Genomic DNA, 26,899 nt, shown 5'->3' with positions numbered 1-26,899 from the left:
ATGACATAATTCTTGGTCTTTTCAGCACATACTGAAAAATTACAAACACAAGAAATTAAGAGCCTTACCTGAATGAATTTACCTCTCAGACAGAAATTATAGTAATTACCTGCCTGCCTTTGATACAACAGTAGTTTCTGTCTGAGCATTTCTGCCCAGCGTTGAAATGTTTCTGGTAGATCTTCAAGCATTCTTCATCTGAGGCTTTTTCCCCCCATAGAAATCCTGCAGAAAGGAAAGATAAACCAGAAAAAATGTTGGTAACACATTCAAACAACTCACATCTAGATATGTAACAGCAGGAGACAGAAGCAAAATTTTTGGGTGATCTGACAAATATTGAAAAGAAACAAACTATTTCTCTAACACAGTAGGCCCACAAAAGCAAAACTGACTGAAGAACACAGGGGTTTTTTACCAAGGCAGAGCAAGGTGTTACTACCTGCCTAGAAGAAATTCATAATAATCCCCTAAAAATACAGAAAACCTATTTTTTTAATTAAAAATACGATCACGCCATTAAATTATCACATTGGCAATATTCACTGTTTTTCAGGTATTACATTCAGGATGATTTAATACATTTTTCAGAGCATACACAAATAAATATTCAGAATGCCTAAGTACCTTCCCCTGCCTTGGCACAGATTCTCCTCAGAAGCAGCCAGGACTCAGAGATATTCTAATTGCTCACCAGAGAGCATTGCCATGTCACTGTCACAAAAAAAGCAATCTCAAACAACCTCCTGTACCCAAAACTCACCTTAAGAGCTTACCGTGTGTTTTACATAAACCAAAAATATTTGAAGTTGTTTACTGGAATTGTTTTGAAACACAAAATGGAATAAAATTCCTAAGTGCTTAAGCATCTTAGGCATTCATTTGAATAGTTTTGCATGGCATATATGAAATATCTCAGTTCTATATAGTACAGCTGCAAGAAATCATATGATAAGGGGATTTTTTTTCCTCATTTATTCCTATCAATGAAATATTGAGCACAAGAACATAGTGTATAAAATGTATTGGTCTCCTTGGACATGAAAATATTGGAAAGACAGGCATACATCCCTAAAGGTGGCTGTGGATTAGACTTGATGAACACCTGCCAGCCTTCCCCCTCAGCATTTTCTCTAGTATGGTTAAGAGGGGGAGGTACATACAGTGCTCCAGGTATGACCAGGGGATATCAGGAAGCACAGCAGTGCTAAGACACTTAATTTAAACAAAAAAAGAAACTGGATTCCAGCTTTTGAGGTGACTTTATCTGGCAGCAGTGCAGTAGGATTCCCGAGGATGCTGTTCTACTGTAGAACCAACTTCGAGCCTCCCATTTGCTATTCTGCAAGAGCAGTTCAAACAGGATGCAGCCCTTCTTGCTGAGATGCACCCAGAATGCCGGGCTCAGTGTTGTTGGTGAAGGTTAGAGTTGTTAGTGAAGCTGTGTTTTCCACGGTGTTATCTGCTTGCTTGAACATCATTTCCTGTAGTTATTAATTTTCTGCTTGTGCACGAAATCAATTTACATCCTGACTCCCTATGCTTATTTCGCTTTTTTCTTTAAACTAAAAGAGTGAAAATCAATTCAAAATTGTTCTGCAGCTGCTGAATTATTCTCCATATAATGTCTTTACCAATGCTGAGGGGCACCATCATGCAGCTGCTTATAGGAACTGGATTTCATCTCACTGAGTGAACGGCGAAGGATCAGTCCCTGCACATTAACACTGTGGGAAAAGGGAAGATCTTTCAACTCCAGTCTTTCTTAAGGAGATGCACTATAAAAAATGTTCCAGCTATATGAAGGACGGACAACAGGGGCTGCAGCAGAGGTGCAGCAGGGAGCTGTGTGCGTCAGAAAGAGAAAAGAAAGAGGTGCTGTAGTGGCCAAGGATGGGCCGCTAGCCCCTCTCACGGCAGGTCCAGTGCCTCCTGCAGCCTCAGCCTCACCTGAGACGCCACCTCAGCAGCCCCGCCCGGCCAACTCCAGCACCCGCCACCAGCACGTCCCACCCCGCTGCCCCGCAGAGGAAAGGGGCTGCCGAGCTGCGGACCCGCTCTGGGCCACGTCCCCCCTCCCCACCTGCAGCTGGGCTCAACTGGGCTCGGCCGGGATTAGGCTGGGCTCGCCTAGGCTCGCCTTGGTTCGGCTGAGCTCGCCTCGGTTCGGCTGCGCTCGGCTGAGCGCCGCTCGGCTCCTCTCGGTCCGCAGCTCCGGGCCGGCCCCGCCGGAGGCGACGGCTTGGTGTGCGCGGCGGGGCCGGTGGGCGTGGAGCGGAGGGCGGCCGGAGCTGTCCGGAGGCCTTGCGGGCTGCCCCCGACCCTGGGAGGGCGGCGGCATCTCGCGTCTGGCAGGCCGGGCGCTGGCCGGGGTCCGCAGCGGGGCCCGGCCGTGCTTCAGCGGGCCAGGGCTCTCCGCCTCACGGCGGGGGCACCGGGAGGAGGCGGCGGTGGCGGTGAGGAGCAAGGAGCTCTTGCGGGCCGGACCCCGGCGCTGGCCGGGATCGGCGGCAGCCGGGCCTCCCTCGCATCCGGTGCGGGTCGCCGGCCCCACGGGGCTCTGCGGAGGGGCCTGGGCTGGCGGAGGCGGGGCCGGGAAGGCTCCGGGACCTCGGCAGAGACAGCTGCGGGGCTGAAGGCGGGGTGGCCGTCTGCTCCAGGTCTGTGCTCGCATCCTGCTCAAAAACACGGCGCTATTGAAGCGGGCATTCAGATCAGCCCTTTGCTGGCTGGTAGGAGAGTTCTCTGTGCAAATGTCCCCTGGAAGAAAAACTGCATGTAATCTCGTTCTGTCATATGAAAAGATTACATGATGAGGGATTTTCATAATTAACCTTTGACTCTCGTGCTTTCCTAGTCTAGCGTTCAGGGAGAGAGACAGATGACGTTGAAACCATTCACTTATCCGTTGCCCGAAACAAGATTTCTTCATGCTGGCAGGCATGTGTACAAATTTAAAATCCGGTATGGCAGCTTCAACAGGTACGTGTGTTAAAGCTGAGAAGTCTGCCTGCTGTTAGTTGACTGCATGTGGCAGTGAGTTAACACAAGATGTTCGAACACAAAACACAAGTGGGTAGAAACTTCACACATAACAATCCTTGTGAATCAGGGATGTTTTTTAAGAGTAATAGATTAGGAATTTATCTGCCTACTAAGTATTTTTTCCTGTTCAGCAGGAATTATATTTTGTTGCTGTTTAAACTGTTACATGAAATGTAGCTTAATTGCATTTTGGCTGGGATGATTCCAGCTCTCTCTTTGTTTCGCAGCTCTCCCAGTCTCAGTCTCACTGAAAGTGCTGCCAAGGAATCAGAGGTAGGAGCTGAGGCAGGTCCATAGGACCTCTGATGGGTGTTAGGCTGAACAAATCATATGCTTGTTATGGGATTGAGAACATTTTGTCAAATGCAGCATTTCAAGTGTGGGTAATGGGGAACTTCCCTGGAGAGTCTGAGCATGAAAAAAAAAAAACAGACAAAAATGAAAAATATTCCTCAGCAGGCAAAATTTAGTGTAGAAGAGTCATGCTTTTGTTTGAAATATTCCAGAGAAGCTACTGACAGTTCAAACTGGACAAATGGAAACTCCTGTTCGTTGAGCTAGTCGCCCCCAGTTCCTCTCTGAGTCCTCTTCAGAGTCATTTCTGCAGGAGCCCTTTCCCAGGATTTCAGTCTCAGCCTCAAAATTGACCACTGCTTTCAAGTTGTCAGGCTTGACTAGCTGCTAGACCCTCTTGGTTTTTCAGGGGCTGTGGCAGTGCTGGTGAGCTGGCTTGATAGAGTCTAATCTAATGCTAAATTGCACATGCTTTCCTTGCAGCTGTGGAATGAATGGGTGTTCCCAGCCATTACTAAGAAATTGAGACAAATGTACTGCCAACTCCTTCCTATTACTTAATTTCTAAAAATCTTCAGACAACAGTAATAGCATTAAAAACCTTACTGAAGAAAATGTGCTGATTTTAATTGATATGAAGAATTACTCTTTTTTTCACATTTGAAAATAATGAGGGGTATAAAAATTTTGTGTTTGTAGAGGAGGAGTTTGTTGAGGCTTAACTGCAGTTCCCTTGTAACTGATTTAGGTTACTATTCAGAGAAAGAAGAGTAGGTAAATGCTGTGTGTGTTTTGCTGGAAAAATAAAATTACACTCCTTAAATTTAAAAGCACACTTCTATTTTCCATAGTACTTCTTCTATGTTAATTCAAGATTGACATACTCATTCACCTAAATTTCTGTGAGTCTGTTAGTGCAGTGCACTCTAAAATGGCAAGAGGGAGCAGGAAGAAGAAGGGGGGGAGGAAAAGCAGAATATCTAGAACCTGGTCTTCCATGATTCATGCAAACTGTAATGTTAATTTTTTCCCAAGCCTTGAAAGTGTACATGACAGTGGAATTGTGACTGTGTTTTTAATTATTTCCTTTGTTTATTTTTTTGGCCTCTCCAGGAAGTGGTTCGAGTAATCCTTGGAAATCTTGATGATTTACACCCATTTTCTACAGACCACTTCACTGTCTTTCCATGTATCCTTTCTTTCCTACTCATAAAAGATGCAATGACTCGTATCTGTTGGGCATTGCATAAGTCAACATTTATGTGTAGGAGTGTGCAGATCTGCGTCAATCTGTGCAGTCTGACGTTGGCTGAAGGTATTGTGGGCACCTCAGGTGTTGTCTTCACCAGAGAACTGATGTGACAAGAGTGTTTTGCAGTGTTTTCATCCAAAGGGCCCTGGGTTCCAGATCAGCTTTAGCCAGATCAGGTGAGGTGTATTTAAGTGCCAGAAGCCCACCCCGTGCTTGCAGGCACAGCTGGTGCCTTGTTCCCAAAGGTTCCTAGGAGGTGACGCGCTCCTCACAGGCCCAGCAGTGCTGGCCCACGGGCAGGGTGCTCACAGTGCTGTTCTTGTGAGGGCCCTCCAGGTTCAACCACCGTGAGCCTTTGGGGATGGAGGATGGCAGCAGGTGTGAGTCTGTGCTCGTGTCTCAGACATGGCTGAGAGAAGCAAAAAGCACCTCACAGAGTGAGCTTTACAAGGAGCAGTAGTTGAGCTAAGGTAATTCCAAGTCCAGACGGGCTTTTGAACACACAAAGCCTGCAAGATTGTCATCCAGTTGTGCTGGTCCCGAAGCCTAGAAACAAATGTGAAGCACATGTCAGCATTCACCTTACTGTGCTCATGCCCCTCAGTCCTGTGGGACCAGTGAGCAGATCTTTTCCATCTTCCCTGAAGTTTGCAGAGGCATTGAGCTGCTGTCAGTCTGGCCTGCTGTCCACAGTGCTGTAAAAGCTCTGTGCAATTGCACAGCATTGTCATGTAGAAGCTGATACTTAACTGTTGGCATGCACAGGTTTTGAAGAGTGTAGTTTCCTGAGATTTCACTTTTGATATCGAAGTGCTGAGGCATTTGAAATATGATTATTCTAGCTAGCAGCTGTACTACAGGCTCCTCCACTTTCTAGATGTTTTTTCATCAGAATGTACCAAGACTGGCCTTCATTTTTTTCTTCTGGCTTGTGCAACTGGACAGAATTTAGTCATGTCTGCTACATATTCTGTGGATTATTCATTTAAATCAATGATAAATTGATAAAAGATATGGTAACCATTGATATTTCTGTTGTAGTTGCTGTTGTGTAATGGCTTAAGAAGTTACTCTCCTGAGGCTTTAGTTGAAGAGAAAAGTAATTCAGTTAAATATTAGCGTTTTCCAGTCCCAAAGGTGTGTCAGCTTCTGGATCAGATCTGGCATTACCTCCTGTGATTCTGAGTGCCCAGGAGTAATGAACACCTCCAGGGCATTCCCCTCCTGTCTTAGAAGACTGCATTAAGCCTCCTAATAGCAGGCAGGAACGAGGCCATCCTCTTTCTCTGTCCAAAGCGGGTACATATGACAGGAACTTATTCCTGTCAGTCAAGAAGATAAGGTAGCCAAGAGCATCATTATGCAGGAGACACCCAACCCAACCAACATCATTGGTTTCCTTCTCTAAAGCTCAGCCAGTTCTGCCTGTGTGTTGAGGAGTGTTTGGTTCAGAAACTTGTTTTTCTAGAACTTGTGAGTCCATCCACATGCTCAGCCAGCACTGGGCCTGGAAGAGAACTGTGAGCTCAGAGGCCTGGCACGAGGAGCTCTCTTACAGTTGGTGTGTCAGGCTCCTCTCTGTGGAGTGACTCCTTGTTAATCAACAGCTATGAGTCCTTCAAGCCAAAAACCAGGCAATTTCAGTCCTTAAAGGAACTGATTGTATCAAAGTTTCATCATCTTCTGTCCCCGGGATGTTAGTTTCTGCTAGCAAATGTGGACTAACAGAATTCATTTCACGTCTTTCTCCCTGAGATCAGAGGTGTGTGAGGAGAACTGTGTCCAGCACCACTTGTTCTTCCAAGCAGAAGCTCCTGGATGTCAGAACTGCACTCACATGAAGGAATGGCTGTAACTGTGCTGTTTGTCATGTCAATTATCTTTTTTCCCCCATTTTGAACTGTGAAGTAAATTTAATGATGCTGCTTCTATGAATCCAAATCCTTTTCAATTTTAAAGGGCATTTTAAGATAATTCCTTTTTAATTAGGAAGACTGCTGAGGGATTTTACAGTTCATAGGTTTGGAAGAGCCTGGCATGGTTTTTTGCAGGAGGATGTCAGAACTGAAGCCAAACACAGTTAAGGGAACAGAACACTATTAATACAGGTGACTGCTGGGGCAGTGTGGATAAGTGAAGCTGGATAAGCGTTTTCTGTAGCGTGTTACTGGTGCAGTTTCACAGGTTCATAGTAACAGGTTGTATTTGCTCCCTTGTGCACATGTGCAGCGTGCTGTGACTTTTGAAGCTTTTGAAGGCATGGTCTTCAGGACTCATGCTCCTTTGAAATGTTAGTGTTGTGTTTTTAAGTCTTACCATTCTTCTCAGATTTGAGTAAATGGGAGCGAGTATCAAAGATGAAATTCAAACATGAGAATGTCCATCTTGTGCCTTATCCCTACATTTGTACATTGTATCTGGAATTGAACTCATTTCAGCGAAACATATCTTGTGGTAAGTCACTGTGATTATGTTTGGGTAATTTCTGGAAATATCTATGATCTATGTCTTGCTTTTCTCTTTTCCTTCACCTACTGTATCTGAATCAGAGAGAAGAAAACTGCATGTGGGATGACTGTACTGTGAGTCTGAAATAGTGCACAACAGGGTGTTCTTTATTGTCTCGTATTGCTTTTCTAAAATTTTTCTTTCAGTGGTCTTTCCAGCCACTGCTGACTCTTTAGCTGGTATTTTTATGAAGCAATGCCCAGTGACTCCCAACCTTCGTTTTTGAATGTCAGTCATTGGAGTGGAGCACATACATATAGATGAGACACATGTTTTTCTCCCTTTTGCTTGACTACTTTGTTGACATAGAACATCACATTCTTTGTTGTTATTTTCCTAAAGATAGAATGGATTTTTGTAGAAAAAATAATTATAGTAATCATGGTAATAATGTCTTTTGTATAATAAACATTTTCACCTCAACAGTGTCTCTTTTTCCAGGTTTTCTATGAATTCTCTGAACAACCTCAGGCCACAGCTAAGGCCTCTGTGGGACTCTACATTTAAACTCCTGTTTTCAAAACTGAGTATTCTTACTATTTCCTGTTCTAATTATAAGGCTCTGAAAAAAGTTACCTTTTATTAATGACTGCTTAGCAGATAATGTGATCTTTATAAAATGGCCAGTTAGTAATTTCTTAGTCTCGCCTATTTGCATTCCCTATCAAACATCCTATGTTTGGATGTAAAAACTTCTCACCATGGAGAGTTCAGTCACTTCCCTGTACACCTGCAGTATGTAATTGTCCTATCCAGATAGTTGTACAGCATTGATGTTCCAAAATTAGGAACAGTGGAAGGCACTGTGACTTTCAGGCTTGATGTCTCAGGTTTCTCTTGGTGGAGATTTGTCCTCAGGGAAATACGTGTGAGTCCCATACGTCCTACAGCTGGCCAGTATTCTCTAGAGGCTGTGTTCCAGATGTCCTTCATTGTCCATCTGGTGCCCAAAGCACAGCGAGATGCTAACTGTTCTTCAGGCCCATCTCTTCTGAAGACACCTTTGACTTCTTTAAGACAAGCAATTGTGCCATCCCATTGATCTCTGGTGTCCATAGCCAGGAATCCTGGTTCAGAAAGAGCTGCATTTGAATGTTTTCTATTTCAGTGTATCATATGGAGGCCCAGACTGTTTCACAGTAGTTTAGCTTGCTCCTGGAAGGGGAAGTGCAATGCAAAAATGTACTGTTCAGTTGGTTAAAGAAAGTCCAGTCTAAATATTCACCAAATGTTATACTTCTGTTGCAGGTAAAGAAGTAAAGAAGGGCACTGATGAGCTTGTAAGTTGTGCATTTGGTTTTGTTTTGTTGTTTAATGTATGTTCTAAGTATTCCTGAGAAGCAGAATATATGCCTTTAGGCAATGCTAGAGTTCTCCTACTGCAGTCAGTCAGCGTAAAGTGGCACCAAATTCTCCTGTAGAACCATGCAAGGGGAGAGAAGTTCTTCTGGCAGTTCTGCTGGGCTGGGAAAGCAGTCCTGTATCGGGACCTGAGAGCCTGCTGCCTTCAGTTCATGGATTTTTTGCAAGCCTGACTGAGTGAGCTATCCAATGTTTTCTTCACTGGAAGAGTCTGTGAGGTTCATATTGCTGAGTAATTAAGTAGTTCCCTAGGTATTGTGTCATAAACAGTAAAGTTATGTTTATTTGAGAAGTTTTTATGTAATGAAAGCTTGGGGTAGGTTTATTTTCAGTATAGGTAAGTGTCTGAAGTGAATTAATGAAGAATAATTCAAGTCCAAATTCCACTAAGGAATTTTTTTTATCTCTGCATTCCTGCTACTTGCACTCCTTGGGCAGTCCTCTGAAAATGGCGGAAATAGGATGTCCTAGAAAGAAAACTTTGTTTAAAACTGTTGAGCATATTTCTCTGGCTGACTTCCCAGTGCTTGTTTTAGTCCTGAATTGTTTTTTGGTGTTCAGTGTATAAGCAGGAAATATGAATGTACGTTAATTATTAATTTTGGTCTAAAACAGAAATGCAAAATAAATTGTTATCAATACCAAATTTGCAATGTTTTGAAGGTCAGGAGAAGAAAGGAAACGTTTAGGTTTCAGATAAAAACGTGTCAGTAGCTCCTGTACTTTATCAGAGTTTTTCTGGTCATTCTTCCAAGGCACTTTCTCAGTTTATCAACACTGTATGGCTTTGGTTTCAAATACACCCAGTATTTTACAATGCTTCTCAAGAAGGGAAGGGTCTTGTTAAATAGGAAGGAAATCTGTCCCTTCAGAGTTAAGTCAGTGTCCCAGGACTGTGTCTTAGCAGGGCTAATGTCCAGGGGCCTGCACTGTCCAGGGGCTGTTGTTTCCTACAGCTCCCTTGATCATGTTTTTTGAAATCTCTGCCTATTCCATACCTACTATTAGTTCAGTCTGGTATGCTAAAGTCTTCTAAACGAATTGCAGCTTGAGGTTATGTCCTGACAAGGGAGGTGTAAAAATACCTCGGTGAAAAAAGTCCTCATTGTAGCAGAAAAAAATCCTCAAATGAAACCACACAACAAAGAGTGTAGACCTTGCTTTTTAATACTTTCAGGAAGCAAGCTAACAAAAATCTCTGTGCAATAGAATTTAGCATTATGTAACAGTTTCTGGGTTCCTTTTCCTTTTAGAATTCCTCCAAAGCAAATGAGCTTGAGTTTAGCCCAGCATCCCTTACTAAAGACTGTGACCAACTGAGTTTGTGTGAGTAAGGAATTCCTGGATTCCACTGAGTTTCATTGCCCTGGATACGCAGAGAGTGTGTAGAGAGCGGGGTTGTGGTTTTGTTGTCACTGCTGTTTCTTACAGGGGAACCTGTGGAATTTGCCCTTGAACAAAAAAGAGTAGCCAGTCAGGCTGAGGGTGCAGTGCAGCTGCTGCAGCAAACGGACCAAACAGGAAAGAAAGGGAACATGAAGTCAGAAGGAAGAGGTCTTTCACAGTCCTGGAGAAGGTACTAATCCTGCACTGATGAGCAGGGGCAGTCCTGGCTCTGTCCAAGCCTGTGTCAGAGGCTGATTCTGGCAGTGCCAGGTTGTTCTCCATTATTTTGAAGGACTGAGACATCTTTTCTGTGGTTAAACCAAAGCCTTCCAAGGCAAAAAAAGGGATGTCATTTTATCTCATGCTAAGGGGCAGCATTCCCACTAAATGTTCCTCTTCCGAGCAGTCTTTGGGGAAAACTCCTGATGAGAGGGGGTCACTGAACCTCCCTCACAGCCCTTATGCAAAGTGGCTTTTCTCAGCTGAGAAGTGCCAGCTGAAAGGGTCTTCCCAGATGGACCTTTGGCCCCATTAAGGTGCACGTGACCTTTATCTGGCCACTGAGCAAATTGCACTTTGTAACTCTGACTGCCAAAGGCACCATTCTGAATGGAAATCGGTCACTGTGCAGACGCCTGCTGGCTGCACAGAGGAGTTCTCTCCTGCTGCCAGGGCTGGATCCTGTGAGTGCTGTCCATCACTGCACAGCACCAGCTGGATACTGGCAGCTGCTGGTTTTTGTTAGTTTTTTTAAAAATAAAACTCCTTGTTAATTGTAATCTGTGCTATTCTTTAATGACTGAGACCAGGCCATTAGTGCACAAGTTATTCATTGTTTCCTCTATTTTTTCAGTTTCCCCTCTGTATTGTTTTATGTCTTTCTGTTGGACAGAAATTAGTTTTTTCCTGATTTTCAGAGAAGTATTTTAAGTGTAACGTGCTCTTCTTGTTGTTTTTGTTTCCCCAGCATCATCTTTGCCCTACTACAACATCTTTTTGGTGGAAAAAAATGACCTGGAAGTACTAATTGTTGTGGAAAGGTAGATTTGTAGTATGAATATTGGGTTGCTCTTCTGTAATTCAGCTTTTTAATTCAAGCTTTTTGCTTGTCTCAGCTATTAAATGCTTTAAATTAAATTCTACTTTGCTAACGTTTTCAAAGTAACATTCTGAAGATGTTGGGTTAGAACAACGTGTTGGGTTTTTCTTCACATCTTAGAGGTTTTGGAATAGAGCAAGAAACTTGAAGATTTTGATCCTTATGTGTCATAAATTGAAAATTTCATGTTATGTGGTATTCTAATAAAACAAGCATCAGCTTGGAACTCTGTGTTATTTTAATCAGACTTACCCATGCAAAAGATACTCTTTCCCTTCAAGAAGAAGCAGCAGTTTCTAGTATTAGATGGACTCCAGTGCTATGCTTCACAGCATTAAAAAGGTCAAAATTATGGATAAAAATTTTGCATTAGATATTGCCACTACACTACAACTTGGGCAATTATTTATGCATTCAATATGTAATGGGATGAGGTTGGAATTGAAGATTTCAGACATGCCAAGGCTACACTAAGGCAGCTTTTTGCCACCATGCATATCCTTTTTAAAAGATCCATCATTCCTGAACCACCCCCTGAGTTGGGCAGCTGGCTGTAGGTGATTCTGCTTGGGCAAGAGTTTGGGCCCAGTAGCCTCCAGAGTTCCCTGCCAGCCTTGGCCACAGTGTGATGTGATGAAGTGTTTCCTGAGAGAGTTTCTTTCCCTCGTTAAACCGAGTGTATCTTGACCCATGAGTATTTTCTCACATTTGCCTTTGTGACTTTCTCCCCTGTCCCCCTGAGGGAGTGGGCAGCAGGATGAGGGGTCACCTGCCAGAAGGGCCACCCCCTCCCACCCCTGAAGGGGCTGCAATCTGCAGAGAAGCTGGGTGCGAGCACAGGCAAAGCGAGAGGCCACACTGTGCCCTGTACCCTGTGTGTGGCCAGTGGCATCGACTTGCAGCTGTAATGAGCAGGAGGAGAGAAGTCTGAGGGGGTGCTGAGCCTGGGAAAAGGCAAGAAGAAAGCCAAATTGGTCTACTTCAAATGAGCATGTGCCCTGGGTAACCCAGGATGTTATTGTAGTCCATATCTATCTGTGCCCAAAGTTGTTACTGTCTCTTAAAGATCCAGCCCCCTGTCTGGAAGTTGCCACTCAAGGGACAGGGGTTGCTGGGGTTCCTTTTCAAAGGCAGGGGTCTCTCAGGCAGACCCCTCTTGCCTTGTGGTCTTTGCTCAAGGCAGAAACTTTGCTTTGGTTTTTTCTTTCTCCCCCTCCCTTTTGTTCCTCTTTTGCATCTTGCTCTGCCTCAATGCAAATTCCAGGAGTGCCTGTCAGCAGCACTGTGCCAGAAAGAAGAGTGGCCTTGCTCCAGTCTGAGTTGCCCATAGCTTGCCAGCAGTGCCCAGCTGAGGCAAGAAGGCACCAAGTCACCCCAGCCCAGCTGCTCTGCTTTGCCTTGCCTTGCTGTTCTGTGCCACAACGAAGGCAGAATCTCTCCATGAGTTCTAGCTGTTTGCTGAGTATCACCTGCTGGAATGGGCCAGCTGCCTTTGCTGCCTTTGCTGCCTTTGCTGATGGAGAGATAAGTAGCGAGGAAGGCTGACTCTATTTTCCCTTTGTCTCCCTAAACATGGTAGCCAGTGGCAGATGTCACCTTGAAAGAGGGGAATACTCCTTCTCTTTGGGTTTGTCTTCGTTCCTGTGGAGTTTGTGGGATTTAGCAATTCTGTATCTAGTGATTATTTCTGCCAGTAAGGAGAAATGAAGTACGAGTAGATATAAGTGGATTGTGTACCCTGAACCTCATCTTGACCTCCAGGGGACTGCATGTTGAGTTTTGTCACATGCACCTTCACAGGACAGAGGGCTGTGAGTGGCCTCTCAGCTGCTCAGCACAAAGTGACCAGCAGTCGTCTCCGGGGAGGCCATGGGGACAAGTGATCACCTCACAGGACTGCAGAGACAAAAGCCCCCTTGTCTCTTCCCTCCCTGGCTGCCCCATGGCTGTGCTTTGCCATCCTGACAGCCAAACACTCTTCTCCGGGTCTAGGACTAGAGGGAGGGACGTGGACCTTGTGGTGGCATAGCTGGACATCCCCTGTGTCATGCTGCTGGGGAAGCTGATGTAATTTCTGGGCCTAGCAGGCCACCACAGCACCTCTGCTTCTCTCTGGGACAGCTCCATGGAAAGGAAGGGGTTTGGTGTCCCTTTGTCCCACGTGTGACTCAGTGTCATGGGGTACTGGAGCTCGGCCTGCAGCAGCTCCATGTGGGCCTTCCCCATGTCCCTACAGCTGGAGACACCAAAAATGGTGACATGGAGCGGTGACACCTGGTGCCAGCTGTGCTTGGAAGGGTCACATACCTTGATACATGGATACCTCTGCCCCTGCTGTGTTTGGTTGTTACCAGGGCACCCCACCTCAGGCTTGCCCACAGCTGTGGTTTCAGCTCTGCCTTTGCCCTCAACATGGGCACTGCCAGGAAAAGGGGAGAGAAACTGCAGGAGGGAGGAGCAGTGGATACAGGACATTGTGGGGTGAGGCTGGCTCTGGTCCCCACATTGTCCCTCCAGCACTGGGCATTGCTGCCAGTTTGAACAGAGCAGGGGGATGGCTCCCACCATTTCTGTTCCATGCACAGGGGCCTCTTGGAGAGAGGGACCACGTTCATCACCAAAGCTGGTGGGAAGGAAAGGAGAGTTGCCAGGCTGCAGCTGATCCTCAGGCCCTCCCCTGTGGGGGTGTTTGAGGCAGAGTTAAGGCTCCCCTACACTGTGGGGTGCAGAGAAGCAGAGCGGTAACTCCCAGGCCCCATGGCATGGATACAGCTCTGTGGAAAGGGGGAAGCTCATATCCACTGCAACTCCCTGGAATGGGCTCGAGGGTGGGGTCCCATCCCAGCTTGAAGATCCTGTCCAGCCAACTGCCACTGCTCCAGGAGTCTGATGACTGTCAGAGGGAAGCAGTCCTTTCCAGGCCCTGCAGCCCATCTATCCCCTTGGGGACCACCACGCTATAGCTGTTCTAGTCCCTTCACTTCTTGCACCCCAAGAAGAGCTCCTGGAGGACTGCTCCCTCCAGCTGTTCCTGCAGCCATCCGTGACCCCACAGCTGTGGTCCAGGCTGGAAGTGCTCATCACCACAACTCTGGGAAGTCCCTTCCCCAGGATGATACCAGCAGTGCTGAGGGGTCAAGGGATATTACCATCAGCTTTTCTCCTTCGCTGTCTTGCCCCTCAGAACTTTCCAAGGCCATGGCCCAGCTCTCCTGCAGGCTTGCCACATCACTGGCTCATGTACCTGTGGCACTTCAGAGTGGCCTGGCTGTGGGATGGCTGGGAGGTGAGAAAGAGGCATGGGACCAGTGCACAGCCTGGGGACACAGAGAGGCCAGGCATGAGGCCCTGTGGTGGCAATAGAGCTTGACTGCCCTGTGGGAAAAACAGCCGTGTTGTTGTGAACCCACCTGGCAGCTCAGAGCAGGTGGCAGTGTGTGTTCTACGTAGGGCCAGGTATGCCAGGCACAAGTAAGGCACATTCCTGCCAGGGCAATGGATGCCCTGGCATGGCCAAGTGAAACGTCCACCTGACGGGGTAGAACAGAGGACTCAGTTCACCCACATCACCCTGATTGTCAAGGTGCTGCTGCTGCAGCCATGAGGGACCGCTCCTGCATGCAATGAAATGACCTTGCTCACAATCAAATTCCCCCAGCACTCACAGGGAAACTCAGGATGCCCCAGCTCACTCCATGTGGGAACCTCAGAGCCCTCCCCTAAACCTCAGTGCCAGCCCCATTGGCTGCCAGGGCCATTGGCACCAGCAGCGCTGCCCAGGCAGAGCCAGCCTGAGGAGACAACTGCGGCCACATCTCCCAACAGTCTGTTCTTGCTGCTGCTGCACCCACTGCTGCACACTTGGGGCCTCCCTGCTGGAACTATGCAGTCCCCTTGCTGCTGCCTGCTCTCCCTCCTCCTCTACCTCGTCCTCCTCTCTGGGACATGGGCAGACCTGGAGGGTAAGTGGGACCCCTGGCTCATACACATCTACCTCCATGGGACTCCATAGGAGAGAGGCTTCCTGCTCCTCACCCACCCTGGGCACTGCTTCCTCACTCCTCCTTGTCCCCTGGCTCCACACCTCCTCCCCAGCAGGGATGCATCCACCCCAGGTGGGGGCAGGGGATGGGAACTGGGGCTGCAAAGGCTGAAAGGAGCTTATGGGGGGCCCAGGGATCCCTGCAACCTCAAGGACCCAACCCTCAGCTCCTCCACTTTCCTCAGCCCTCTTCTCCCAGTCCCATCTCCTCCCTGTCAACCCTGGTCTCATCCAGGGACCATCACTCTCCGGCTGCTCCAGACCTCCACCTTCCAGAACAGCTCGTTTGTGGACACGGAGGGGTTGAGCCTGCTGGAAGACATCAAACTTGGTTATTTTGATAAACGCACATGGTCCATCCACCTCTACCAGCCCTGGGTGCGCTCACCCGTGCCCCAAGCTGACTGGGAGAAACTTGAGAATATGCTTAGGATCTATTTGCAGAAGTTCAACCACCTGATCAATGAAGGGGCCATGCAAACAGACATCCCCTGTGAGTACCCAGTCTTCACTGCATCCCCTTTCTGAGAAGCAGCTGGAAGGTGGGGAAGGATCTGACAGTGCTGGTGCTGTATAGGAGACAGTGACCATGGCTGCAGGAAGGCAATCCCAGCCCCTCATGCAACCTCTGTCTCCTCTCTGCTCCAGACCCCTTTGTGTTTCAGTGCATGGGAGGCTGCGTGCTGTACCCCAACAGAACCTCCCAGGCCTTTGCCTACATGGGTTACAATGGTCAGGATTTCCTCAGCTTCGACACAAAGAATGCCACCTGGACCCTCTCCCAGAACACCACGTTGTCACGGTATGTCAAAGCATTTCTTCAGAACTACACTGCCGTGAGGGACATGGTGGAAATGATCCTCAATGATACTTGTGTCGGTGAGATGAAGATGTTCCTGCAGTATGGGAGGGCAGCTCTGGAGAGACAAGGTGAGACTACCCTGACCCTGCAACAGCCACCCCCACACCGGGGCCCAGCCGTGCCCCCTGGGGCTTGCCCCACCCCTCTGCTCTCATTCCCCAGAGCTGCCTGTGGCCACGGTCTTCGCCCGCACCCCCAGCCTAGGCCAGCTGCTGCTCGTTTGCCACGTCACTGGCTTCTACCCGCGTCCCATCAGCGTGGCCTGGCTGCGGGATGGCCAGGAGGTGCCTCCGGGGCCGGTGCTCAACACCAGCCCCATCCTGCCCAACGCTGACCTCACCTACCAGCTCCGCAGCGCCCTGGCCGTGGCCCCCCGGGACGGGCACAGCTACGTCTGCCGTGTGCGCCACCACAGCCTGGGCACCCGCAGCCTCCTCATCCCGTGGGGTAGGTGCCACCCTTGGGGGCGAGATGGGGGTCCCGAGCCACCCTGCCCCACACGATGGAGCAAACCCCAGAAAGTTCATGGCAACTCCTCCTTATGTTTCCCAGGGAACTCCGAAGTGGTGCTGATCACAGGGCTCGTGGCCGGGCTGCTTGCAGCCGTGGCCATGGCTGCCGTGGTGGTGCTTTGGGTGTGGAGACAAAGGTGAGTCCCTCCCTGCCCCATGGAGCGGCAGTGAGAGAGGAGGGGAGGAAACACCCAGGGGATTTCTGCACCGAGCAAAAGCTCTGGCTTTGGCCTTGACAGATGCTGTCTGCACTCCCACAAGGTCACTGCCATGGAGCATCCAGCTGTCCTCCTCTCATTTTAGAAACCACCAGCCAAAGGAGGAATCAAAGTCCAGGAACTCCATCCTGAGCAAAGGAGCTTAGTTCAGCAGGGAGCCAACAGTCCCCATTCCCTCCCACTGCCTTCACAGCAACTTTTTCTGCTTCAACTAAGTTTTAGGTGTTGCCAGTTGCAAGACTTAACTCGATTCAGAGATGCACAAGAGAAACCTGGCAAGAGAAACCTGAGCTGTTGATGCAGTTGAACTTTCTAAACAGACACAAATTCATTCTGACAACCTTCTCATTTGTTACACATGATCATCTCTTAGCTTGTGGCACTGGCCAGTCCACCTACTGATGCTCTAGGGCACCTCAATGCCCAGTGGCAAATTCTTCTGGTTCTACTTCAGTCACAGTTTTGTCAGAAGCTGGAAAGCTGTCCCCTTCAACTGGTGTATTTTTTCCTAAAAATTGCCTTTATTAACCATATTCCAGAAGTAATTGTGCTGAGACTGAACAGTTCCACACAGACTAACAGAACCTGGCCAGAAATGGCTTTGGAAAGTGCTGAGTAACACTGAAACTCCGGTGAACTGTGTGGGAGCTGCAGATGAGTATGAAATGAAAATAAACCATTCATATTTTTACTAAGATCATGTGCCTTTCCTTAGCAGCTGATTGGACTTGGAGGGGTTTTGATCAGCCACATATGGAAGCTGAAACACCACCAAATTATTGGCACTAATTGGAGAAAGCACCAAGGCATGGGGAAAAAACAGTACATGTGTGCCTGTGCATATATGAACATGTTCTCACATATTGCATGGAAACAAGCAACTGTGCACATGGGGGTAAAGTGACCCCAAGGCTCCTCATAAAGGAGAAAAAAGAAGCCCATTCCATCAAAGATAGCAGAGTTCACACACACAGAGGAAGGCATGTAGTTCATGCTCCCAATCAACTTGAACATGTTGCTTCAAAAGGTTTGGTTTCACTGGACAACTTCCGAGAAAGTTTCCCAGGATAACTCTGGCAGCCGAGTGCGAGCCAGAAAACCTGGCTGGCTTGTGGCCATATCCCCCACAAATCCAACAGTGCTTGTTCTCCCCTGGCCAGAACCTGGAAACCCCAATGTTGGGGGGAGGACTGCAATTCCCTAGCAGCCAGAGTCACCTGCTGGCATCACAGCACTCAAGGACCGCGCTGCAGGAGGAGTGACCCCAAGCTTCTCTCAGCCCCTGCTGAATGGGGACAGACAGATGAAACTCTCAGGCGTGGCCTTGCCTCCCTGCAGGCTCAGCACCCACAGAGCAAATGGGGCAATTCCTCCCCCAAGCAGAGTGGGACATCCTGCAGCAGCCACGGGACCAGGCAGACCTGAGAGCAGGTGCCACCACTGAGGAAACATGTTGAGGAAAGCTGTTCACAATCTCCCAAGAGACCCTACAGCAGCACGCCCACAAACACCTGGTACCAGGGGGGTGTCTGCAAGTGTTTGCTCATGTCCCCTAAGAGATTTACAATCACACGCCCCACCCAGGCATTTTTAGAGGCACCTCACCACAGCCCAGTGCGGCGGATGCTGCTGCTCACCCACGCACCCTGTACAGCCCCCAGAGGCACTGCATCCCCGGCCACCCCACCCCAACTCACCCAGACACAGCTTGGGGGCTTGCAGCCTTCACCTCAGGGAGATTGCAAGGACCAATGTCACCTGTGGGGCCATATGAGCATTTCAAATTCCGATAGTCCTCTAGGGCGGGGCAAAGTGAGGATCAGTAATCACTTGAGAGGACTGTAAGGACCAAGGTCATCTGAGGGAACTGTGGGGACCAGTGGCAATCTGGGGGTGACTCTGAGGACCATGGTGATTTGGGAGGACTCTGAGGACCAATGGTCTGCGTGGACCAACAGCCCCTGTCCCCTTGGGTCACTTTCAGACCAGAGAACTGATAATATGAAGGAGGAAGAGGTTGTGAGCAAAAAAGGGAAGTGAAAAGAACTCCAAACTTGAGAAGCACATTCAACAGAGAAGTGGAACGGCTAAAGCAGAACTTTAAAGCAGATCCACTGCATCAGTGGGAGACAACTGAAGGAATTTCCAAGGGGGCTGAACACATTGTGACCACCCACACAAGCCAGGTGCCTGGTCCTGTCCTATGAGCAACTCAGGCACCGGTAGTGTCATATGCAGCTCCATCAGACAGAGGGCTGTGAGTGGCCTCTCAGCTGCTCAGCACAAAGTGACCAGCAGTCATCTCCGGGAAGACCATGGGGACAAGTGATCACCTCACAGGACTGCAGAGACAAAAGCCCCCTTGTCTCTTCCCTCCCTGGCTGCCCCATGGCTGCGCTTTGCCATCCTGACAGCCAAACACTCTCCTCTGGGTCTAGGACTAGAGGGAGGGACGTGGACCTTGTGGTGGCATAGCTGGACATCCCCTGTGTCATGCTGCTGGGGAAGCTGATGTAATTTCTGGGCCTAGCAGGCCACCACAGCATCCCCACTTCTCTCTGGGACAGCTCCATGGAAAGGAAGGGGTTTGGTGTCCCTTTGCCCCACGTGTGACTCAGTGTCATGGGGTACTGGAGCTCGGCCTGCAGCAGCTCCATGTGGGCCTTCCCCATGTCCCTACAGCTGGAGACACCAAAAATGGTGACATGGAGCAGTGACACCTGGTGCCAGCTGTGCTTGGAAGGGTCACATACCTTGATACATGGATACCTCTGCCCCTGCTGTGTTTGGTTGTTACCAGGGCACCCCACCTCAGGCTTGCCCACAGCTGTGGTTTCAGCTCTGCCTTTGCCCTCAACATGGGCACTGCCAGGAAAAGGGGAGAGAAACTGCAGGAGGGAGGAGCAGTGGATACAGGACATTGTGGGGTGAGGCTGGCTCTGGTCCCCACATTGTCCCTCCAGCACTGGGCATTGCTGCCAGTTTGAACAGAGCAGGGGGATGGCTCCCACCATTTCTGTTCCATGCACAGGGGCCTCTTGGAGAGAGGGACCACGTTCATCACCAAAGCTGGTGGGAAGGAAAGGAGAGTTGCCAGGCTGCAGCTGATCCTCAGGCCCTCCCCTGTGGGGGTGTTTGGGGCAGAGTTAAGGCTCCCCTACACTGAGGGGTGCAGAGAAGCAGAGCGGTAACTCCCAGGCCCCATGGCATGGATACAGCTCTGTGGAAAGGGGGAAGCTCATATCCACTGCAACTCCCTGGAATGGGCTCGAGGGTGAGGTCCCATCCCAGCTTGAAGATCCTGTCCAGCCAACTGCCACTGCTCCAGGAGTCTGATGACTGTCAGAGGGAAGCAGTCCTTTCCAGGCCCTGCAGCCCATCTATCCCCTTGGGGACCACCACGCTATAGCTGTTCTAGTCCCTTCACTTCTTGCACCCCAAGAAGAGCTCCTGGAGGACTGCTCCCTCCAGCTGTTCCTGCAGCCATCCGTGACCCCACAGCTGTGGTCCAGGCTGGAAGTGCTCATCACCACAACTCTGGGAAGTCCCTTCCCCAGGATGATACCAGCAGTGCTGAGGGGTCAAGGGATATTACCATCAGCTTTTCTCCTTCACTGTCTTGCCCCTCAGAACTTTCCAAGGCCATGGCCCAGCTCTCCTGCAGGCTTGCCACATCACTGGCTCATGTACCTGTGCCCATCAGAGTGGCCTGGCTGTGGGATGGCTGGGAGGTGAGAAAGAGGCATGGGACCAGTGCACAGCCTGGGGACACAGAGAGGCCAGGCATGAGGCCCTGTGGTGGCAATAGAGCTTGCCTGCCCTGTGGGAAAAACAGCCGTGTTGTTGTGAACCCACCTGGCAGCTCAGAGCAGGTGGCAGTGTGTGTTCTACGTAGGGCCAGGTATGCCAGGCACAAGGGACATTCCTGCCAGGGCAACGGATGCAGCGCATGGCCAAGTGACACATCCACCTGACAGGGTAGAACAGAGGACTCAGCTCACCCACATCACCCTGATTGTCAAGGTGCTGCTGCTGCAGCCATGAGGGACCGCTCCTGCATGCAATGAAATGACCTTGCTCACAATCAAATTCCCCCAGCACTCACAGGGAAACTCAGGATGCCCCAGCTCACTCCATGTGGGAACCTCAGAGCCCTCCCCTAAACCTCAGTGCCAGCCCCATTGGCTGCCAGGGCCATTGGCACCAGCAGAGCTGCCCAGGCAGAGCCAGCCTGAGGAGACAACTGCGGCCACATCTCCCAACAGTCTGTTCTTGCTGCTGCTGCACCCACTGCTGCACACTTGGGGCCTCCCTGCTGGAACTATGCAGTCCCCTTGCTGCTGCCTGCTCTCCCTCCTCCTCTACCTCGTCCTCCTCTCTGGGACATGGGCAGACCTGGAGGGTAAGTGGAACCTCTGGCTCATACACATCTACCTCCATGGGACTCCATAGGAGAGAGGCTTCCTGCTCCTCACCCACCCTGGGCACTGCTTCCTCACTCCTCCTTGTCCCCTGGCTCCACACCTCCTCCCCAGCAGGGATGCATCCACCCCAGGTGGGGGCAGGGGATGGGAACTGGGGCTGCAAAGGCTGAAAGGAGCTTATGGGGGGCCCAGGGATCCCTGCAACCTCAAGGACCCAACCCTCAGCTCCTCCACTTTCCTCAGCCCTCTTCTCCCAGTCCCATCTCCTCCCTGTCAACCCTGGTCTCATCCAGGGACCATCACTCTCCGGCTGCTCCAGACCTCCACCTTCCAAAACACCTCGTTTGTGGACACGGAGGGGTTGGGCCTGCTGGAAGACATCGAACTTGGTTATTTTGATAAACGCACATGGTCCATCCACCTCTACCAGCCCTGGGTGCACTCGGCCCTGCCCCGAGCTGATTGCGACAGCATGGAGAACCTGATTATAGGCTATTTTCTGCATTTCAACCACATGGTCAATGAAGGGGCCATGCTAACAGACATCCCCTGTGAGTACCCAGTCTTCACTGCATCCCCTTTCTGAAAATCAGCTGGGAAGTGGGGAAGGATCTGACAGTGCTGGTGTTGTATAGGAGACAGTGACCATGGCTGCAGGAAGGCAATCCCAGCCCCTCATGTAACCTCTGTCTCCTCTCTGCTCCACCAGACCCCTTTGTGTTTCAGTGCATGGGTGGCTGCATACTGTACCCCAACAGAACCACCCAGGCCTTTGCCTACGTGGGTTACAATGGTCAGGATTTCCTCAGCTTCGACACAAAGAATGCCACCTGGACCCTCTCCCAGGACACCATATTCTCACAGCATATCAAGGCATTTCTTCAGAACTACACTGCCATGAAGGACATGGTGAAAATGATCTTCAGTGATACTTGTGTCAATGAGATGAAGATGGTCCTGCAGTATGGGAGGGCAGCTCTGGAGAGACAAGGTGAGACTACCCTGACCCTGCAACAGCCACCCCCACACCAGGGCCCAGCCGTGCCCCCTGGGGCTTGCCCCACCCCTCTGCTCTCATTCCCCAGAGCTGCCTGTGGCCACGGTCTTCGCCCGCACCCCCAGCCTAGGCCAGCTGCTGCTCGTTTGCCACGTCACTGGCTTCTACCCGCGTCCCATCAGCGTGGCCTGGCTGCGGGATGGCCAGGAGGTGCCTCCGGGGCCGGCGCTCAACACCAGCCCCATCCTGCCCAACGCTGACCTCACCTACCAGCTCCGCAGCGCCCTGGCCGTGGCCCCCCGGGACGGGCACAGCTACGTCTGCCGTGTGCGCCACCACAGCCTGGGCACCCACAGCCTCCTCATCCCGTGGGGTAGGTGCCACCCTTGGGGGCGAGATGGGGGTCCCGAGCCACCCTGCCCCACACGATGGAGCAAACCCCAGAAAGTTCATGGCAACTCCTCCTTATGTTTCCCAGGGAACTCCGAAGTGGTGCTGATCACAGGGCTCGTGGCCGGGCTGCTTGCAGCCGTGGCCATGGCTGCCGTGGTGGTGCTTTGGGTGTGGAGACAAAGGTGAGTCCCTCCCTGCCCCATGGAGCGGCAGTGAGAGAGGAGGGGGGGAAACACCCAGGGGATTTCTGCACCGAGCAAAAGCTCTGGCTTTGGCCTTGACAAATGCTGTCTGCACTCCCACAAGGTCTCTGCCATGGAGCATCCAGCTGTCCTCCTCTCATTTTAGAAACCACCAGCCAAAGGAGGAATCAAAGTCCAGGAACTCCATCCTGAGCAAAGGAGCTTAGTTCAGCAGGGAGCCAACAGTCCCCATTCCCTCCCACTGCCTTCACAGCAACTTTTTCTGCTTCAACCAAGTTTTAGGTGTTGCCAGTTGCAAGACTTAACTCGATTCAGAGATGCACAAGAGAAACCTGGCAAGAGAAACCTGAGCTGTTGATGCAGTTGAACTTTCTAAACAGACACAAATTCATTCTGACAACCTTCTCATTTGTTACACATGATCATCTCTTAGCTTGTGGCACTCGCCCGTCCACCTACTGATGCTCTAGGGCACCTCAATGCCCAGTGGCAAATTCTTCTGGTTCTACTTCAGTCACAGTTTTGTCAGAAGCTGGAAAGCTGTCCCCTTCAACTGGTGTATTTTTTCCTAAAAATTGCCTTTATTAACCATATTCCAGAAGTAATTGTGCTGAGACTGAACAGTTCCACACAGACTAACAGAACCTGGCCAGAAATGGCTTTGGAAAGTGCTGAGTAACACTGAAACTCCGGTGAACTGTGTGGGAGCTGCAGATGAGTATGAAATGAAAATAAACCATTCATATTTTTACTAAGATCATGTGCCTTTCCTTAGCAGCTGATTGGACTTGGAGGGGTTTTGATCAGCCACATATGGAAGCTGAAACACCACCAAATTATTGGCACTAATTGGAGAAAGCACCAAGGCATGGGGAAAAAACAGTACATGTGTGCCTGTGCATATATGAACATGTTCTCACATATTGCATGGAAACAAGCAACTGTGCACATGGGGGTAAAGTGACCCCAAGGCTCCTCATAAAGGAGAAAAAAGAAGCCCATTCCATCAAAGATAGCAGAGTTCACACACACAGAGGAAGGCATGTAGTTCATGCTCCCAATCAACTTGAACATGTTGCTTCAAAAGGTTTGGTTTCACTGGACAACTTCCGAGAAAGTTTCCCAGGATAACTCTGGCAGCCGAGTGCGAGCCAGAAAACCTGGCTGGCTTGTGGCCATATCCCCCACAAATCCAACAGTGCTTGTTCTCCCCTGGCCAGAACCTGGAAACCCCAATGTTGGGGGGAGGACTGCAATTCCCTAGCAGCCAGAGTCACCTGCGGGCATCACAGGACTCAAGGACTTCGCTGCAAGAGGCGTGACCCCAAGCTTCTCCCAGCCCCTGCTGAATGGGGACAGACAGATGAAACTCTCAGGCGTGGCCTTGCCTCCCTGCAGGCTCAGCACCCACAGGGCAAACGGGGCAATTCCTCCCCCAAGCAGAGTGGGACATCCTGCAGTAGCCACGGGACCAGGCAGACCTGAGAGCAGGTGCCACCACTGAGGAAACATGTTGAGGAAAGCTGTTCACAATCTCCCAAGAGACCCTACAGCAGCACGCCCACAAACACCTGGTACCAGGGGGGTGTCTGCAAGTGTTTGCTCATGTCCCCTAAGAGATTTACAATCACACGCCCCACCCAGGCATTTTTAGAGGCACCTCACCACAGCCCAGTGCGGCGGATGCTGCTGCTCACCCACCCACCCTGTACAGCCCCCAGAGGCACTGCATCCCCGGCCACCCCACCCCAACTCACCCAGACACAGCTTGGGGGCTTGCAGCCTTCACCCCAGGGAGATTGCAAGGACCAATGTCACCTGTGGGGCCATATGAGCATTTCAAATTCCGATAGTCCTCTAGGGCGGGGCAAAGTGAGGATCAGTAATCACTTGAGAGGACTGTAAGGACCAAGGTCATCTGAGGGAACTGTGGGGACCAGTGGCAATCTGGGGGTGACTCTGAGGACCATGGTGATTTGGGAGGACTCTGAGGACCAATGGTCTGCGTGGACCAACAGCCCCTGTCCCCTTGGGTCACTTTCAGACCAGAGAACTGATAATATGAAGGAGGAAGAGGTTGTGAGCAAAAAAGGGAAGTGAAAAGAACTCCAAACTTGAGAAGCACATTCAACAGAGAAGTGGAACGGCTAAAGCAGAACTTTAAAGCAGATCCACTGCATCAGTGGGAGACAACTGAAGGAATTTCCAAGGGGGCTGAACACATTGTGACCACCCACACAAGCCAGGTGCCTGGTCCTGTCCTATGAGCAACTCAGGCACCAGTAGTGTCGTATGCAGCTCCATCAGACAGAGGGCTGTGAGTGGCCTCTCAGCTGCTCAGCACAAAGTGACCAGCAGTCATCTCCGGGAAGACCATGGGGACAAGTGATCACCTCACAGGACTGCAGAGACAAAAGCCCCCTTGTCTCTTCCCTCCCTGGCTGCCCCATGGCTGCGCTTTGCCATCCTGACAGCCAAACACTCTCCTCCGGGTCTAGGACTAGAGGGAGGGACGTGGACCTTGTGGTGGCATAGCTGGACATCCCCTGTGTCATGCTGCTGGGGAAGGTGGTGTAATTTCTGGGCCTACCAGGCCACCACAGCATCCCTGCTTCTCTCTGGGACAGCTCCATGGAAGCAAAAGTATTCAGTGTTTGGATGGTACCAATGCGCACCCCTCACACTCGCCCTTGGCTGTGGTTTTGGTTCTGCCTTCACCCCCAATGCAGGAACCACCCAGAAAAGGCAAACAGAAACTGCAGGTTGAGGGGAGGAGCCAGGGAGGATCAGTCCAGTGGGGACAGTGTGGGGGAGAGGCTGACTCTGGTCACGTCGTGATCCCTCCAGCACTGGACACTGGTGCCCGTGGGGACAGAGCAGGGGCAGGGCTCCCACCACTTCTGTTCCATGCACAGGGGCCTCCTGGGGAGGCGGACTGGATTCCTCACCAGACCTGGTGGGAAGGAAAGGGGAGTTGCCAGGCCCACCCCCAGGTGTTTAGGGCAGAATTGGGGCTCCCCAGCAGTGTCCTACAGCTTGGGACTAGGTGGAACAGCTTGTCAGCTCCTCCCGGGAGCCCCATGCCCAGAATTAGGTAAGCGATGCAGGAGCAGCCTGAGCTGGAGGTGACAGGAGTGGGAGGGGGTGACCCAAAGTATCCCTTCTCCTGGTGTAGGGGTTGAGAGGACAGAAATCATCTTTCTCCAGTCAGGTTCGAAATCCAAAAGCCATCGTCACCTGCATTGGTGCTGATGCATCTCACAAGAACAGGAATAGGACAATGTAATATTGGTGGGGAGGGGGAGTCAGGGAAAGCCAGCCTGGAGAGCGCAGCCGAGGCGCTGCTGGCCTGGCAGAGCCGGGTGTGAAGCCTGAGGAGATTTTGTTCCTCCTCCCGGAGCATCTCCCGTGTGGCCGCCCCTGGTTTGCAGGGCAGAGCTGCAGCCCCGCGCTGTGTCGGGACCCGCAGACAGGGACCCCCGGAGAGAACGTGCACAGAAACCCCCGAAAGAAACGCCCCGAAAGACACCCGGCCACCGCTTCAAAGACAACCCCTGCCACCAAGCAAATTCAAACCAAAAAACCCCCTCTGTTTTAAGCTCTATTCCATGATTTCTTTACATTTATTATTTTTATATTGATCATGACCATGTCTTTTTTCTAGTCATATCTATGGATATAATATATAGACTACTGTAATAATATAAGTAACGAGTAATATTATAGATTGTATTTATGTATATTCATGATATTTTTCATATTTATATTTCTGCTTTTATTACATATATTCATATTTTTATATTTTTGTACTTAGTTTTTAAAATTCGTGTCTATTTCTGTATGTTTTAAACTCTATTAATTCATTAACCTAACACGTCAGCACCACAATTAAGCAGAATTACATTAGCCTGGTTTTCTAAGGGGGAAAGTGGTTTTAAATTAAAATAATATTGGTATAATTTCTCTGTTCTTTTGGGTGGGTTTTTTTATAATGTAGTTTGTTTTGTTTTGGATTTCTTTGTTACTAAACAATGAGAGTTACAAAATCAAAAGTCTACTTTGTTTTCTTGCCACCTATGAAACACACCTCGACTTCAAGTTACTGTTGCTGATCCTGTAAATGGCTACAATGAGAATTGTTCGGGGGAAAAAGGAAAAAGAAAAAAGAAGGCCCCTTGGTCTTTAGAGCTTTCTCTGTTCAGGATTTCTAATTTAGCAGAAAATACAGAGGTTTCTCTAGCTGCACTCTCAATTCTATCCGGACGTGCAGTGGACATGGATTTCATTTGTCACCTCCTCTGT

General features: G+C 49.9%; 3 protein-coding genes across 5 annotated transcripts; all 3 read left to right on the top strand.

The window, feature by feature from the left end:
* The first annotated feature begins 238 nt into the window (after positions 1-238).
* Positions 239-11,172, top strand: LOC134548495 (uncharacterized). Its single transcript, XM_063393393.1, has 9 exons — positions 239-2,456; positions 2,858-2,982; positions 3,273-3,318; positions 4,453-4,528; positions 6,920-7,045; positions 8,348-8,379; positions 9,715-9,787; positions 9,893-10,037; positions 10,815-11,172. The coding sequence occupies exons 1-9, from the start codon at positions 1,788-1,790 to the stop codon at positions 10,858-10,860; spliced, it is 1,338 nt and encodes a 445-aa protein (XP_063249463.1). The 5' UTR covers positions 239-1,787; the 3' UTR covers positions 10,861-11,172.
* Positions 11,173-14,829: 3,657 nt separating this feature from the next.
* On the top strand, positions 14,830-17,277 carry LOC134548554 (T-cell surface glycoprotein CD1b-3-like). The gene is made up of 6 exons (XM_063393457.1): positions 14,830-14,908; positions 15,224-15,481; positions 15,637-15,918; positions 16,013-16,297; positions 16,403-16,499; positions 16,666-17,277. Exons 1-6 carry the CDS (start codon positions 14,830-14,832, stop codon positions 16,724-16,726), a joined length of 1,062 nt encoding a protein of 353 aa, XP_063249527.1. The 3' UTR covers positions 16,727-17,277.
* A 3,303-nt stretch (positions 17,278-20,580) lies between these two features.
* Positions 20,581-23,354, top strand: LOC134548707 (T-cell surface glycoprotein CD1b-3-like). 3 transcript variants are annotated; one of them, XM_063393597.1, is made up of 6 exons: positions 20,581-20,982; positions 21,298-21,555; positions 21,714-21,995; positions 22,090-22,374; positions 22,480-22,576; positions 22,701-23,354. In XM_063393597.1, the coding sequence occupies exons 1-6, from the start codon at positions 20,649-20,651 to the stop codon at positions 22,801-22,803; spliced, it is 1,359 nt and encodes a 452-aa protein (XP_063249667.1). In that variant the 5' UTR covers positions 20,581-20,648; the 3' UTR covers positions 22,804-23,354. The 3 variants fall into 3 exon arrangements, with proteins under 3 accessions (XP_063249667.1, XP_063249669.1, XP_063249668.1); XM_063393598.1 differs by having other exon boundaries at positions 20,589-20,982; positions 22,743-23,354; XM_063393599.1 differs by lacking the exon at positions 21,298-21,555 and having other exon boundaries at positions 20,584-20,982.
* Positions 23,355-26,899: the final 3,545 nt, after the last annotated feature.

Source organism: Prinia subflava, chromosome 3, assembly GCF_021018805.1.
Source record: "Prinia subflava isolate CZ2003 ecotype Zambia chromosome 3, Cam_Psub_1.2, whole genome shotgun sequence".
Classification (NCBI taxonomy): domain Eukaryota; kingdom Metazoa; phylum Chordata; class Aves; order Passeriformes; family Cisticolidae; genus Prinia; species Prinia subflava.
The sequence above is the reverse complement of the archived record's forward strand: the minus strand, read 5'-3'. Positions and strand labels throughout refer to the sequence as shown.

Coding starts and splice junctions, on each gene's coding strand:
- LOC134548707 (XM_063393597.1), top strand. CDS start 20,649: ATGACCTTGCTCACAATCAAATTCCCCCAGCACTCACAGGGAAACTCA. Junction 21,556..21,713: donor CATGCTAACAGACATCCCCT/GTGAGTACCCAG, acceptor CTGCTCCACCAG/ACCCCTTTGTGTTTCAGTGC. Junction 21,996..22,089: donor GGCAGCTCTGGAGAGACAAG/GTGAGACTACCC, acceptor CTCATTCCCCAG/AGCTGCCTGTGGCCACGGTC.
- LOC134548495 (XM_063393393.1), top strand. CDS start 1,788: ATGTTCCAGCTATATGAAGGACGGACAACAGGGGCTGCAGCAGAGGTG. Junction 3,319..4,452: donor GTGCTGCCAAGGAATCAGAG/GTAGGAGCTGAG, acceptor TGGCCTCTCCAG/GAAGTGGTTCGAGTAATCCT. Junction 8,380..9,714: donor AGAAGGGCACTGATGAGCTT/GTAAGTTGTGCA, acceptor TTTTCCTTTTAG/AATTCCTCCAAAGCAAATGA.
- LOC134548554 (XM_063393457.1), top strand. CDS start 14,830: ATGCAGTCCCCTTGCTGCTGCCTGCTCTCCCTCCTCCTCTACCTCGTC. Junction 14,909..15,223: donor GACATGGGCAGACCTGGAGG/GTAAGTGGGACC, acceptor GGTCTCATCCAG/GGACCATCACTCTCCGGCTG. Junction 16,500..16,665: donor CTTTGGGTGTGGAGACAAAG/GTGAGTCCCTCC, acceptor CTCTCATTTTAG/AAACCACCAGCCAAAGGAGG.